We start from the raw sequence: 12,422 nt of genomic DNA on the forward strand, positions 1-12,422 counted from the left end.
GGGGCGGGGGCACCGGCTCAGCCGCTCCGGACCGCCCGCCCGCCCGCGGGATGCTGGGATCTCAACTCTCACCCGCCGCCACCTCTGACCCTCTCCCCCTCCCAGCATGCACCGCGCGGGGCCGCCTCCGCCAATGGGAAGGGGAGCCTGCCGTGACGCCGCCCCCCAGCGCGAGCTGAGGCCAGGGCTGCGGGTGAGTGGAAGGGGGTTGAGCCGCGCGCTCTGGGCTGAGGGGCGGGAGGGGTCTCCCCCCCCCCCCCCGGATACCCGCCCTACGAGCAGTACCCGGTAGAGCCCCCCCCCCCCGTCCCTCCAGGGGGCAGCGGCACCTCGTGGGGCCTGGCCCCAGCAGGCCGGGGCCGGGGCCGGGGCTGGGGGGCGGGAGGGAGCAGATCATAAGGTGCTCGGGGAGGAGCCAGGTGCCGTGGCTGGGACTAGCCCTGACAGCCTGTGCAGGGTCCTGGACTTTCTCCACCTTCAGCCCGGGCCTCTTGCGGGTGTGTCTTCCGCTGTCGCGGAGGGCTCCCCTCGCTGGCCCCATTCAGGCTCCTCTCATCGGATCTCTTTTCTTGTTGCCTTTAGGAGATGGACGTTTAACCTCGTAATGAAGGGGAGCGACCCAAGAGGTGTATCATGAGGTTCACGCAGTTGGTGCCCCGCCAGCTCCCTGTGGGATTGTTCTCCCTGAAATGCTACTATCCCTTGGTGTGTCACACTCGAATGTTGTGGGCAACTCCAAAGAGCTTTTCAGGGTGTCCCAAAAACATACCGAGTCTGCTCGGATTCCTGGGCCAGAGACTGCAGTGCACGAGGCTGAGGCCTTTCAGCTCATCGCAGGGTCTCTATAAGTTACACAACAGAGACTTGAAACAGATTGACCCTGCCAGCTCTCCTGAAGCCATCAGGAAACATGAAGAAGAATCGGAAGATGGTGATGCAGATGAAGGCTTTGGAACACTATCTAATAAATTTTCTTCTAGAAAATATTTTCACAAAACAACATCAGAGTTGCAGAACTTAAGGTTTCAAGCAGAGGAGGGAGAGGAGGAAAAAGAGCCAGAGTGGAAACCTAGACGTGGTCGTAAGAACACACCATACTGGTACTTCCTGCAATGCAAGGCACTGATAAAGAAAGACAAGGTTGGTTTCTCAGGTCTTGTAATCACTAGAGTAGTTAACGGCATTTGATGATTATGGGGCAGTATGATCTATTAGATTGGTTGTGAGACTGGGAGACAAAAATTCTGAAGTAGCATTAAAGCCCAAGACACTTTGCCTACTTCCTTATATACCTCAGTTTCTTCAGGATTAATATCTATCTACCTAATTCACAGGGGTGTTGAAAGGATTAATTCATCAAAGAGCGCAGTGTGCTATATGAATGCTAAATGGTGTTTAGTGGCTGGTGACACCCTAATAAAAGTGCTGAGCAATGAACACTAGTCTATATTAGCAAAAAGAAAAGGAGTTCTTGTGGCACCTTGGAGACTAACCAATTTATTTGAGCATAAGCTTTCATGAGCTACAGCTCACTTCATCGGATGTAGCTCACGAAAGCTTATGCTCAGATAAATGTGTTAGTCTCTAAGGTGCCACAAGTACTCCTTTTCTTTTTGCGAATACAGACTAACATGGCTGCTACTCTGAAACTAGTCTATATTAGAGTATCTTAATAAACAGCACAAAAATGACTACTAGTGACTGATCAGTCTTGTGGCCTCTGAAGAGCACAGGAAATACAGCATTTTCATACTTCTTGAACCAAGTCATCAGTAAAGGTCAAAAGCACAGTCCAGCTATATTATTTTTTGTCCAGATGCCATGTTTAAAAGTTCTTCTTTTGTTGGACTTGTTGCCCCAGTGACTTTGACATCTGGGTCAAGGAAACATGGTAGTTCTTTCTGGACAGTGAGTAGGGAGAGGAAGAAGTTCATGCAGGGACCACCACAAACATACACAGATGCTGTAATGGAGACATTAAAAGACCTGAAGAAGAGCTTTGTATAAGCGTGAAAGCTTGTCTCTTTCACCAGCATAAGTTGGTCCAATGAAAGATATTACCTCACCTACCTTCTCGCTGTAAAAAGCATCAGTCCATCTTGATACCATCTGGAAAAATACACTACTAATAAGATGCAAAGTATACTAATACAAAAAGTGCAACAGTACAGTCCTGATGAATGCCCTTTCTGTGTGCTTGTTGCTTCCATCAACTCTGGTGCAGGAAAACACCCTGAGCTCAGGTACTAATTCCCTGTTCAGTGGCTCTCTACCTCACCTTTTGCAGTTCTTCATCCCAAGCCCTGCAGCTCTCTGTCCCATCTCTACTGTGCAAAAAATGTCAATTTGCTCACCTGGCATCAAGTCCTTTCTTGTAGGTGAGAAATGAGGCAAACAAATGCTAATCCATGTCATGTGAATGTTCATTCACTTCCTGGTCTTTCTCCAGGCTAGCATGGACTGTGAGTATTGCATAACCATACTTGGATTGTATGCTTTTCGGGGGCAGAGAACTGTATCTTTGTTCCGTGTTTGTACAGCACCTAGTACAAGGAAGTCCTGGTCCACCACTGGGGCTCCTAGGTGCTATGGTAATATGAATAATAAATTCATGTTTTATTAAATGTTAGTTAAGGAACTGCTTCTCTTACCTTCTCATCTTTGTCTCTCCTGTCTGTAGCTGGCAGAGGCTCTGGAGCTATTTGAGGTGCAGATGCTGAAGGAAGAGCGTCTGCAGCCAGAGGAGAGCAACTACACTGTTCTGATTGGTGGCTGTGGCAGGGTCGGCTATGTGAAGAAGGCATTCAGACTTTACAACGATGTAAATATTATAGCTGTTTCCCTAAGAAAGGGGCCAAGGTCACTGGCAGGTAGTACAGTGCGGGATCGTTCATGAATTAAAGTATGCCCATTCACGTTCTGTCCCATAGAAAGATGTCATTCTGGAGATGCTTCCTCCAAAATGCCTTTCCATGGATGTTTCCACTTTGCTTGGGGACTCAGAAGACTGGAGCTCAAGAATTTACTGTAGCCTTGAATCGTACATGTTGTATCTAATCTATTTTAGGTTTTCCTAATGTGCCTATCTCCATGGTATCTGTACAAGGTGGAACTATTTTTTAACTTAATTCTGGGCTCTTTATTTAATATTATTTCCTTAACTTTTTTTTCCCCTGAGAATAGATGAAAAAGCGGGGTTTAGTCCCCACAGACGCTACATACACAGCCCTCTTCAATGCATGTGCTGAGTCGCCATGGAAAGATTCGGGCCTGCAGAGTGCGTTCAAACTACGGCAGGAACTAAAGAGCAAAAATCTGGAGCTGAATCTGATAACATATCATGCTCTGCTGAAAGTATGTGCCATCTGCTCAGATCTCAGGACATGCTTTGACGTACTGAAGGTAAAGAGGAGTCTCTTCTTGTACTATACATATCTCCATCTCTAATCAAAGCACTTTAGGGAAGCATGTGGCTTTCCTTGCAGACAGATTGTAATTATGCATTGTTATATTAGCCTTTAAGCTTGGAAGAATAGATTGGTCCTTTAAAAAAAAAAATCACTCTTTTTGCTTGCGTTGAGTTGTGCAGTCAAACTGGGTAGGTAGTTCGATATCTTAAGTATTCAGTTTAAACAGACAAAAACAGGATTTTGCAGACTCGGACTTCAAGGTTTTGAAATTCTGCTCTTAGGTATTAAGTGTTGTGTAAAGGTCAGGTTTACAGTCCCCTTTTTTACAAATGTGTATTAATCTAAAGCGATTGCTTTTGCCCCTATTGCAGCTCCCCCTTGAAAGGCTGACAGTGGAGCAGCTGAGTGGTTCCTTCCCATATCCCACCCAAATTTCCTACACTATTCCTTACAGTATCTTCAGCTGGGACAGGCTGAGATTGGAGTAGCTGTCAGATGTTTTTCTCTTTTCTACAGCCATCATTCTGCTTAAAATACTTGGGAGTCCTTAGACCTCCCATTCAGTTTGCTGCAGATGTGTCTCCAAAAAGTGATTCCATTGAGTTGCAAGAGAGGCAGTACTTTCAATTAAGGAATCAGCTGCTGAATAAGCTGCCTTGGTAACTGTAAGCTTCCTTTTCCTTCTCTAGGAAATTGTGAATAAAGGCCATGCTGTCACCACAGAGACCTTCAGCTTCCTTCTCATGGGCTGTATAAAGGACAAGGAGAGTGGCCTCAGATATGCCTTGCAGGTCTAGCTCTATGCTGTGTTTTGCCATTAAAGTGTTCCTTCATGTAACTCTTGTATCTGTAACTTGGGATTGGAAACTGGGGGGGGGGGGGCGCCTTTGGAGCTGATGGAGGTGGAAGGTGCTTAAACTGTAAGCTCCTCAGTCAGGCTCCTTATTTGATGCCCATAAAGTGCCATGTGCACTACAGGATTGTACTAATCATAGTTTGGATGGGTGTCCAGCCTCTGGTGTGGAGGTCTTTTCTGTTGAGGAAGTGTATTCATTCCCATTTGTGCAGCTAGAAACCCTGATGGTGAGCACCTAAAATGTTACAATAAGTGGGTCTAAATATGACAGATTACTTCTGGCTAAAAATACCTCACTTCTTTAATGCTGTACACATTTCACATACATTAACTCTATCTAAGCTTCTCTACCTTTTTCCCTTTCAAAACAGGTTTGGCGACAAATGACTAAATTGGGAATTAAACCTCATGGTTACAATTACAATTTGATGCTCCATGCTGCAAGGGATTGTGGAATAGGTGACCCAGTTGTGGCTTCTGACTTGTTGCTAACAAGCACAGATGAAAACCCTACTCAAGTAAAGCTCATATCGGGTAGGCGGGGTCAAAAGGTGAAAGGTCAGAAAAGGAAGGGAGCAGACAGTGGAATTTCTACCCAGTTGGATGTGGAAACCATGGAAAAACAAATATTTCAAGAAAATTCCAGGAAAGCTGAGAAACATTTAATCAACCATGAAGACAAAGTGAGTGAGGTTCAGGCTGAGCCAGGAACTGGATTGGCTGGAATCACCAATAAGACAGTAGAATGCAGTAGGACTGGAGACTTCAGTAGAAACCAGGCTATTTCAGATCCACCTCAAGCAAACCAAGGTCAATTTGTTGAGCCTGCTTGCAACCTGCCCAATTTGTTGGACTTGAAAATCCCCAGTAAGAACTTGGTTTCCTTAGGGACGATAGCAACGCCATCCGATAGGCTGGCTTTGATGGGGAACATGGAAGGGTTTTTGAATAAAATGAAAGAGGACAATGTGGCACCCAACATTAAGACTTTCACACTGTTGGCTGAGCTGGTTGAACCTCTGAGCCAGTCAGAATCCTCTTTATTGACAGTCCTGGATGAACATAAAGTGAAAGTAGATGTGACCTTTTTTAATACTTTGTTGAGAAAGAAGAGTAAACTGGGAGACCTAGAAGGTGCAAAGGTGAGAATAAGAGCCCCTAAATGATGACTATACTGCAAACTTTTATCTTCCTACTGGAGTTGTGTTAGCTGCCTTTTAACCTATGAGGAGATCAACCCTCCACTCACAGCAGAAGGCAGAGAATCCTATATCCTCTCTCCTACCCCATAAGTGACCCTTAAAGTCCTTATTGGAGCCCTGAGGATTATGTTGCATTGTCAGATAGGAGCCTTCTGTCTAAAGAGAACTATAGGTGGAATTTCTCTTGCAGCACTGATGGCTTCCACCGTAAATCATCTAGAACGGTCTGAGTACTCGAGTATTTGTTTTGCAGGGCATGCTGACGGCTCTAGTGCAGAGGGGAATATCACCCAACATACAGACGTTTTGTAACTTGGCAATAGCCTGCCGCAGAGAGAAAGATGGACTGCAGTTACTTTTGGACATGAAGGTACAAAAACTACAGCTCTGGCTACTGGAAAGTGTTATTACTTTTGTTATTGGGACAGGAGTAATTGTGGGGTTCCTTCAGTCAGTGATTCTATACCTTTCTCTATATGAGCTTTCACTGAGGCTAAAGTAGCTGAACTCCCTCTAGTCAGATCTTCTGCAACTCCTCCTTTGTGGTACAGTATCCTAGCTTAATGCATGGGAAGGAGGACTGGATTGTAAGCTTACTTAATACTGTACAGGTAACCAAAAACATAATAGGAAATGCAGCTGCACTCCCTAGGCAATGGGCCCTTCCCTCTTATCTGTAGTGGAGTTGTGACACGTGTTTCCCAAAGTGCATGTTGGCAGGCAAAAGTATTTATGCTTCAGCTCTTGCACTCTTAGCCTAAGTGGTGATGTGACTTGCCAGCACTGAGGTCAAATAATAACACTGGTCAAAGATCCTCCATTAGGATGTGCTCATATCTCTCAAGCAGAAAGGTCTGCAGAGATCAGCTCTGTAGTAAATAGCAGGCACTAGCAATTCTGCCACTGATGTGTTTTCAGAAGTCTGGGATTACTCCTAACACCCACATATACAGCACCCTTATCAATGCAGCGGTGAAGCAGTTGGACTATACTTACCTCACAGAAATCCTACGAGACATGAGAAAGAACCAGGTCCCCCCAAACGAAGTTGTCATACGCCAGCTGGAGTTTGCAGCTCAGTATCCACCTCAGTTTGACAGGGTAAGTACCACAGTCATTTATTAACTGATTAAGGCTGAAGTGAACATTGTAATGTGGAAAAGCACAGATGAGACTAAGCTCTTTTGGATAAGGACTGTCTGTGTTTATAATGCCTAGCAGGAGAGTGAGTAACTTTTAAGATCTCTACCTTTCCTCCCTGCCCGAATAAATTTATGTCTTCCTCATTTACCACCTGTTTTAGCATCAGCTGAAATAGTGACAGTTAAGAGTCAAGTGCACCTGCCAAATATTTTCTATATTGGCTTAGTAGTGGAATATTCTGTCTTCCAATTTGCAAAATCAGAGCAGCCTAGTTACTCTTCCAAAGTATAACACATACTATTGGGTTTTTACTTGCAGTATAAGTCAAAGAACACATACCTGGAGAAGATTGATGGGTTCCGAGGCTACTATTTCCGCTGGCTGAAAGCAATGGTAGCAGAGGAGACTCCACACCCGTGGGCAAAATACAGAACTTCAGCAGCCAAGGACAGTGCAGAGGACATGCAGCCCCAGGGCACCATGGAACAGTAACTATTGAGAGCAAGTCAATATTTTCCATGTGTGGAATGTGCACTATTTCAGATGCTGGAACTACCTAGACAGAGGAATTTGGAGGGCTGTTTCCTTCAGGTGCCTTATAGTAGGCAACACTCTACTTGTATGTTGACTATTTTAATAAAGTGCCATCTCAACAGAAGAAATAAGTGGGTGGTCATAGTGTAGCTTCCCACTACTGTTAAACAGATGCTTTGTTAGTAGTGGCACACTTGTGTTAGAGGTTTGAATTGCTAGAGTTGTTCGAAACAACTTAGTGGTTCTCTAATTCATCTGCAGAGGTAGATCATAAGGCAGGTTTTGATTCCATCTGCCTCTGTGTCCAGGCATTACTGAAGAAGAGGACCTTTAGACCTGAACAGCAACTACTGTCTGCTGCTCCCTGGGAGAAGAAATTAACATCACCCCTAAAACAAAAGCAACAAAGGAAATGAAGTAAAAAGTAAGAGGATTCTCTTTTTCAAAGGCCAAAACACTTATTAGATGCAAATGCTTTCCTATTACTTTTCCACAGAAGCATTTCCTGCTGTTTTTAGGAGGGATACAATGTGGTCACATGTGGCAGAGGAGATGGAGAACTTAAAATGCTTAACACTAACAGCTGCTTGTGGAATACAGCTGCTAAGCATCTGTAACGTGAATGACAAACATAAGGCCAGTTCTTGGCTCAAATAGGAGACAATACAGCTTTGACCCTGTGTTACTTTCCTTACTGTTTGCCAAGGGTGTGATTATCCATGAAATTAAGTACTCCGTTTGTACCTCCATGCTATCCCACTAACTTACAATGCAATTCTCGTTAAGCAATTTATTGAAAGCTGCCTTCCCTTCCACCTAGAGAAGCTTTCAGGGCTTGAAAGTTGGCAGTCTGGGACTTGCTAAATTTAGTAACAGACCAGAATTCCAAACCCCAGGAACTCATTCCTAACAAAGCTGTAACCCAGGGAGAAAGAGGAAGATTGACTTTCCAATGGTACAACACACAACCAGGCCAGCTAGCCTCACTAGTACTGAAATTTGAAGTAACAGAAAACCTGTATTGAAGTTTGTACTAGTTTCTGTATACCTGCCTCCCTATCTTGCTTTAGTGAGTCACTTTGTAATTAAGGACACTACTATTAGAGACAAAAGGATAGTTGTACAAAGTCAGCTTTCTGGGTATGGCAGAGTTGTCACTTGTTAAGGAGTACACCCCATTCACAGGTGCCTCTACTACTGACAGTAGAGCTCTGCTGCTAAGAGCCATTTGCCATTGTGTGTGTGTGAGAGAGAGAGAGAGAATGTAATCTTTGAACCTTGTCACAGGACTGTGCCACTCCACTGTGGGGGAGGTAAAATTTTATTTTAAAATAAAATGGATATACAAAACTAATCAAAATCACTCACTACTGCATTTTATGATCCAGGTGGGCATATTGCTGTTCAGACTGTTAAAGGAAGCTTGACTCACTGCAGGGTTTATACAAGACAATTATAGCAGTAAAAGTCCATGATGTGGAATCAGCACTTTTCAGAACCTCAAAAGAAGTGTCCAGTTTTTAAAGATTTCACCCTGAGCAGCCTCTGCATCCACAGTGAGTGCACTCAATGATTCTCCCCTATAAAGCAAAAACAAGCATTAGTCACCACATTCTAGATAAGTTACTTTATATAGAGAACGAGTATTCTTAATAAGCTAGTGCAGTATGCTATGTCTCAAACAGGGGAAGTCCTCTGAAGCGTCCATAGCTCTAAATTTCCTGCTACTCTACATACAGTCTCCACCACCGCTTTACACAAGATTATGCGGAGGAATCAGGTATTACTATAAAAACAAATGGAAGTGAATATTCCATCAGGAAAGATTATGGAATCCTACAGAACTAGGTTTGGCCAAGAAGTGGATCACTGGGCCTCTGCTGTCTGGAACTATGAATAGAAAATTCAAGGGATAGTTCTAGATTTTAACTGGTCCAGTGACTATCAGTTTTCCTTTCTACTATACAAATTTTCATCTAAAGCTATAGTGCAGAAGCTCCCACTGCTATGTTCCAAGCTCAAGTTATCATCAAGAAGAAAGGGAACACATCAGAAACTAAACAGTTGTATTTCCTTTTGGGTATTTTAAGATTCACTGCACTTTGCCACAGTCAAATCCCTCTCAAAAATAGCTCAGTCTGACTTGCAGGGGACAAGGACCATTCTTTGTTCTGTATTTATGCAGCGCCTAGCACAATCAGGTCCTGGTCTAGGACTAGGGCTCCTAGATGCCACAGCAATACACATAATTAGGCTCAAGACACTATGTATAGGAAGTCAGTACTCTGGTCTCAAGTGTTGTTCTAGCACCCTAAACACTGCACCAGAATTTTAGTTGGTTAAGTGTGACGGTAACTGGGGCAAGTCTATATTACCCCCTTAATGTCATTTTCATGGGCAAATGCTTCAGGAAACAAAGGAAAAACAGAGTATAGCCACTTAACAGCAGAATCCAGGGGTAAGGAAACTAGAAACTGATACTATTGTCAAAGGTAGTAGAGGAGATATAATTCCGGTAAGTCATAATTGCTGGCTCACAATCCAAGCAAGGAAAATAGCATTAGAGCAAATAAATTCATACCACTTCCAGCTTGCTTTTTGGGACCCTGCAAATGCAGTTAGTTCCAAAGTTGGTATCCCGAGTCTGGATACAGCGCAGGCAGCAAAGGTTCTCATAACCCTGTTTCTTCCACTTTGCAATCAGGTTTTTGTCAGCATATCCTTCTCTGATACAGTATTCATACAGTTCTGCACGAGAGAGGTGACTGGTCAGCACCACAGAATTCTCAATGGGGGAAGATAAATGAATAGTTTATTTAAAAAGTTTTAGTCTTTACACTCAATCTAGTTCTCAGTGTCTGTATTTGCTAGCAAGTCGAACTGCAGAGGGAAAAGTCACTTTTTTTTTTTAAAGAACAATTATTTAATCCTTTCCCATCAATAATCTAATTCTGGTTTACACTCACTGGCTAATGACTCAGACAGTCCATCTGGAAGCTCTGATCTCTTCACCTCAAGAGCAAATATTTAAGCTTTTTACCTCTGCTAATAGCTTTTCTCTTATAGAAGAGATCAAAGATGTAGCGTGTTTTCTGGTGATGAATTCTGAAGATGGGCCAGAGGGATTCTACCTTCCTCTTCCCTTCATGAGGCTCAGTCTCCGCTGAGGAAAGAGGGCACAGAAGTCAGACTTTGCTGTCAGTGACCTGCAAGTTATTACAGCAGTATATATCCTAAAAAAAGCACCATTATTCTGAGAAAAAAAAATGTAATTTTAAAGGGGCCTGGGGAGATTGTAAAAAACAAAATTCAATGGAGAAAAAACACACAGGAGGTATTTAACTCTCAAGCACTCCCGTTGGAAAGAGAGTCAGAGAGCTAAAGGGATGATGGTAAGGAAAATGCAGGTATAGTGATTGGATAGGACAGGCACATCTGAATACCCATGAAACCAAGAGTGACAGCACAGACTGGAATCAAACACTGCTGGCCTTTGCAATGCAAGCTTCCCCCTGCACATAGTTATACCAGTGTGCTTTAATTCTGGCCTATAGTAGTCCTTAGAGGTTGGGTGGAGTACTATTGACTCAGAACAACATTCATTTCATTTGCAAATCAAGCCATAGATCCAGAGATGATCCACATAACTCATTCAGCCATGTCCCAACCCCATGTGTCTTAAATTAGAATTAGGAATTTGTCTTCTAGGGGTAACTTTCAATGCAGGAAATTAACACACTAAGTTACCACTATCAAAGTGTTTCATCATTATTAGCCCCTACTGAAAACAGATTTAAAAAAAAAAAAACACACTTGCTGTCCTTTTATAAAACATGTGTATCCTGAAGCTCTTAAGGTTTGTACAATCACAGGGTCACATGCTAACCAGCATCTGGCTTCATAACTTACCTTCTCTCATTTTTTGATCCAGCTCATCCAATGTTGGTTCAATCAGTTCCCAGCCATCCGGAGGAGCTTTCCTGCTTCTCTTTACTTTGGGCATCTTCTCAAAAAAGCCTGTTCAGGAGAAAAATGCAGGTCAGGTTTTAATAGTACTTGTTTCCAGATATCATAAAATCGTGCCCCCCGCCGCAGGGAAAGAAAAGAAAAAAAAAAGCATAAGGAAGCCCGTGAGACTTTTCAGGGTTATTTTGACTCCCTTGCTGTCATTACTCCTTTTTCAATGATAAAGATAAACATTTTTTTTTAAAAAAATTTAGAGATAAATGAAACAAAGGAACAAAAACAACACTTTTTTTTATACAATGAATAAGTGTTTAACGTGTTACCAGTGTATAGGAGGGAGTGAGCCTTTCCTAACTGCCCTTATAATTCATAACATATTTCTTCACTTTTAAGGGCCAGCTAGGGAAGGTTTCCCAGTTAATAGTACTTTGGACTGAAGGCAGAGAAAATCAAAGACCTATTTATTATGCTTCACAAACTACTGTGAGATACATATGCATCATAACTGCCCTTGTAATGACAGGGAAGCCAGATAGCACCCAGCAAGTCAGTGACAAAGCTGGGATGGAAATCCCAGAGTTTTAGCTCCCGTCACATTTGCTTTTAACCACAGACTGTGGCCATAACCATTATACACAAATATTGTGAAACCACCTAGCCAAATCAAAGAAAACCCGAGTTTAAACATCCAGGGCTGGGCTGAAAACTAGTCATATCGACTAGTGGTTGCTGCGTGTACCTAGGGGACTATCTCTGTACGAGACCCAGCCCAGACGCCCCAAGGGATGGTCGAAGCGGGCTGGCTGGAATAAGGAGCAGGCGCGAGTCTCTTGTTGCTAGGCTCGAAGGGAGAACGTGCCACCCCTTACATTGGCCTGGTACCCCCGACCTACTCTCATCCCGCCCAGCAGCGCGTCGGGCAGCGCAACGCGACACACAGCCGCCCCAGGGGATATCGCCCTCCCTGAGAGAAGGGAGCTCACCTGCCAAGTGGGGAGAGAAAGACGATCGCTATTTACTGCTTCCGCCTTTTCAAATCCGTCGCTCCCCTATAACGTCACAAGCAGCTAGGGGGTCCTTCCGTTGCCTAGTCGCTTTAATGACCTAAACTCATTCGCTATTTTCTAGGCGGGGAGCGCGGGTTTTTCGCGTTCCAGGCTCGTCACGGCAATCCGCGTGTGCATTTGGTGTCCATCGCAACGCCTGTAAGGAATCTCCCTCTCCTCCCCCTCCCCAGGCGGTGGGTGCGGAAGGAAGGAGCAAGGACAGGCCTCCCCACTGGTGCCGTGAGTGAGGTGCCATGGGAAGCTA

The 12,422-nt window shown here is 44.1% G+C and overlaps 2 protein-coding genes across 2 annotated transcripts; one reads left to right on the top strand and one right to left on the bottom strand.

Moving 5' to 3' along the window:
- The first annotated feature begins 104 nt into the window (after positions 1–104).
- Positions 105–8,505, top strand: PTCD1 (pentatricopeptide repeat domain 1). The gene is made up of 10 exons (XM_084641526.1): positions 105–193; positions 583–1,140; positions 2,681–2,821; positions 3,184–3,402; positions 4,100–4,201; positions 4,638–5,408; positions 5,722–5,838; positions 6,387–6,569; positions 6,930–7,099; positions 7,454–8,505. The coding sequence occupies exons 2-10, from the start codon at positions 634–636 to the stop codon at positions 7,461–7,463; spliced, it is 2,220 nt and encodes a 739-aa protein (XP_084497652.1). The 5' UTR covers positions 105–193; positions 583–633; the 3' UTR covers positions 7,464–8,505.
- Positions 8,449–12,248, bottom strand: BUD31 (BUD31 homolog). The gene is made up of 5 exons (XM_084641532.1): positions 12,095–12,248; positions 11,055–11,162; positions 10,186–10,308; positions 9,727–9,893; positions 8,449–8,725 (listed from the first exon to the last, which is right to left on the bottom strand). The coding sequence occupies exons 2-5, from the start codon at positions 11,146–11,148 to the stop codon at positions 8,675–8,677; spliced, it is 435 nt and encodes a 144-aa protein (XP_084497658.1). The 5' UTR covers positions 11,149–11,162; positions 12,095–12,248; the 3' UTR covers positions 8,449–8,674.
- Between the last annotated feature and the right edge of the window lie 174 nt (positions 12,249–12,422).

Source organism: Lepidochelys olivacea, assembly GCF_965140295.1.
Source record: "Lepidochelys olivacea isolate rLepOli2 genome assembly, chromosome: 10".
Taxonomy (NCBI): Eukaryota; Metazoa; Chordata; order Testudines; family Cheloniidae; genus Lepidochelys; species Lepidochelys olivacea.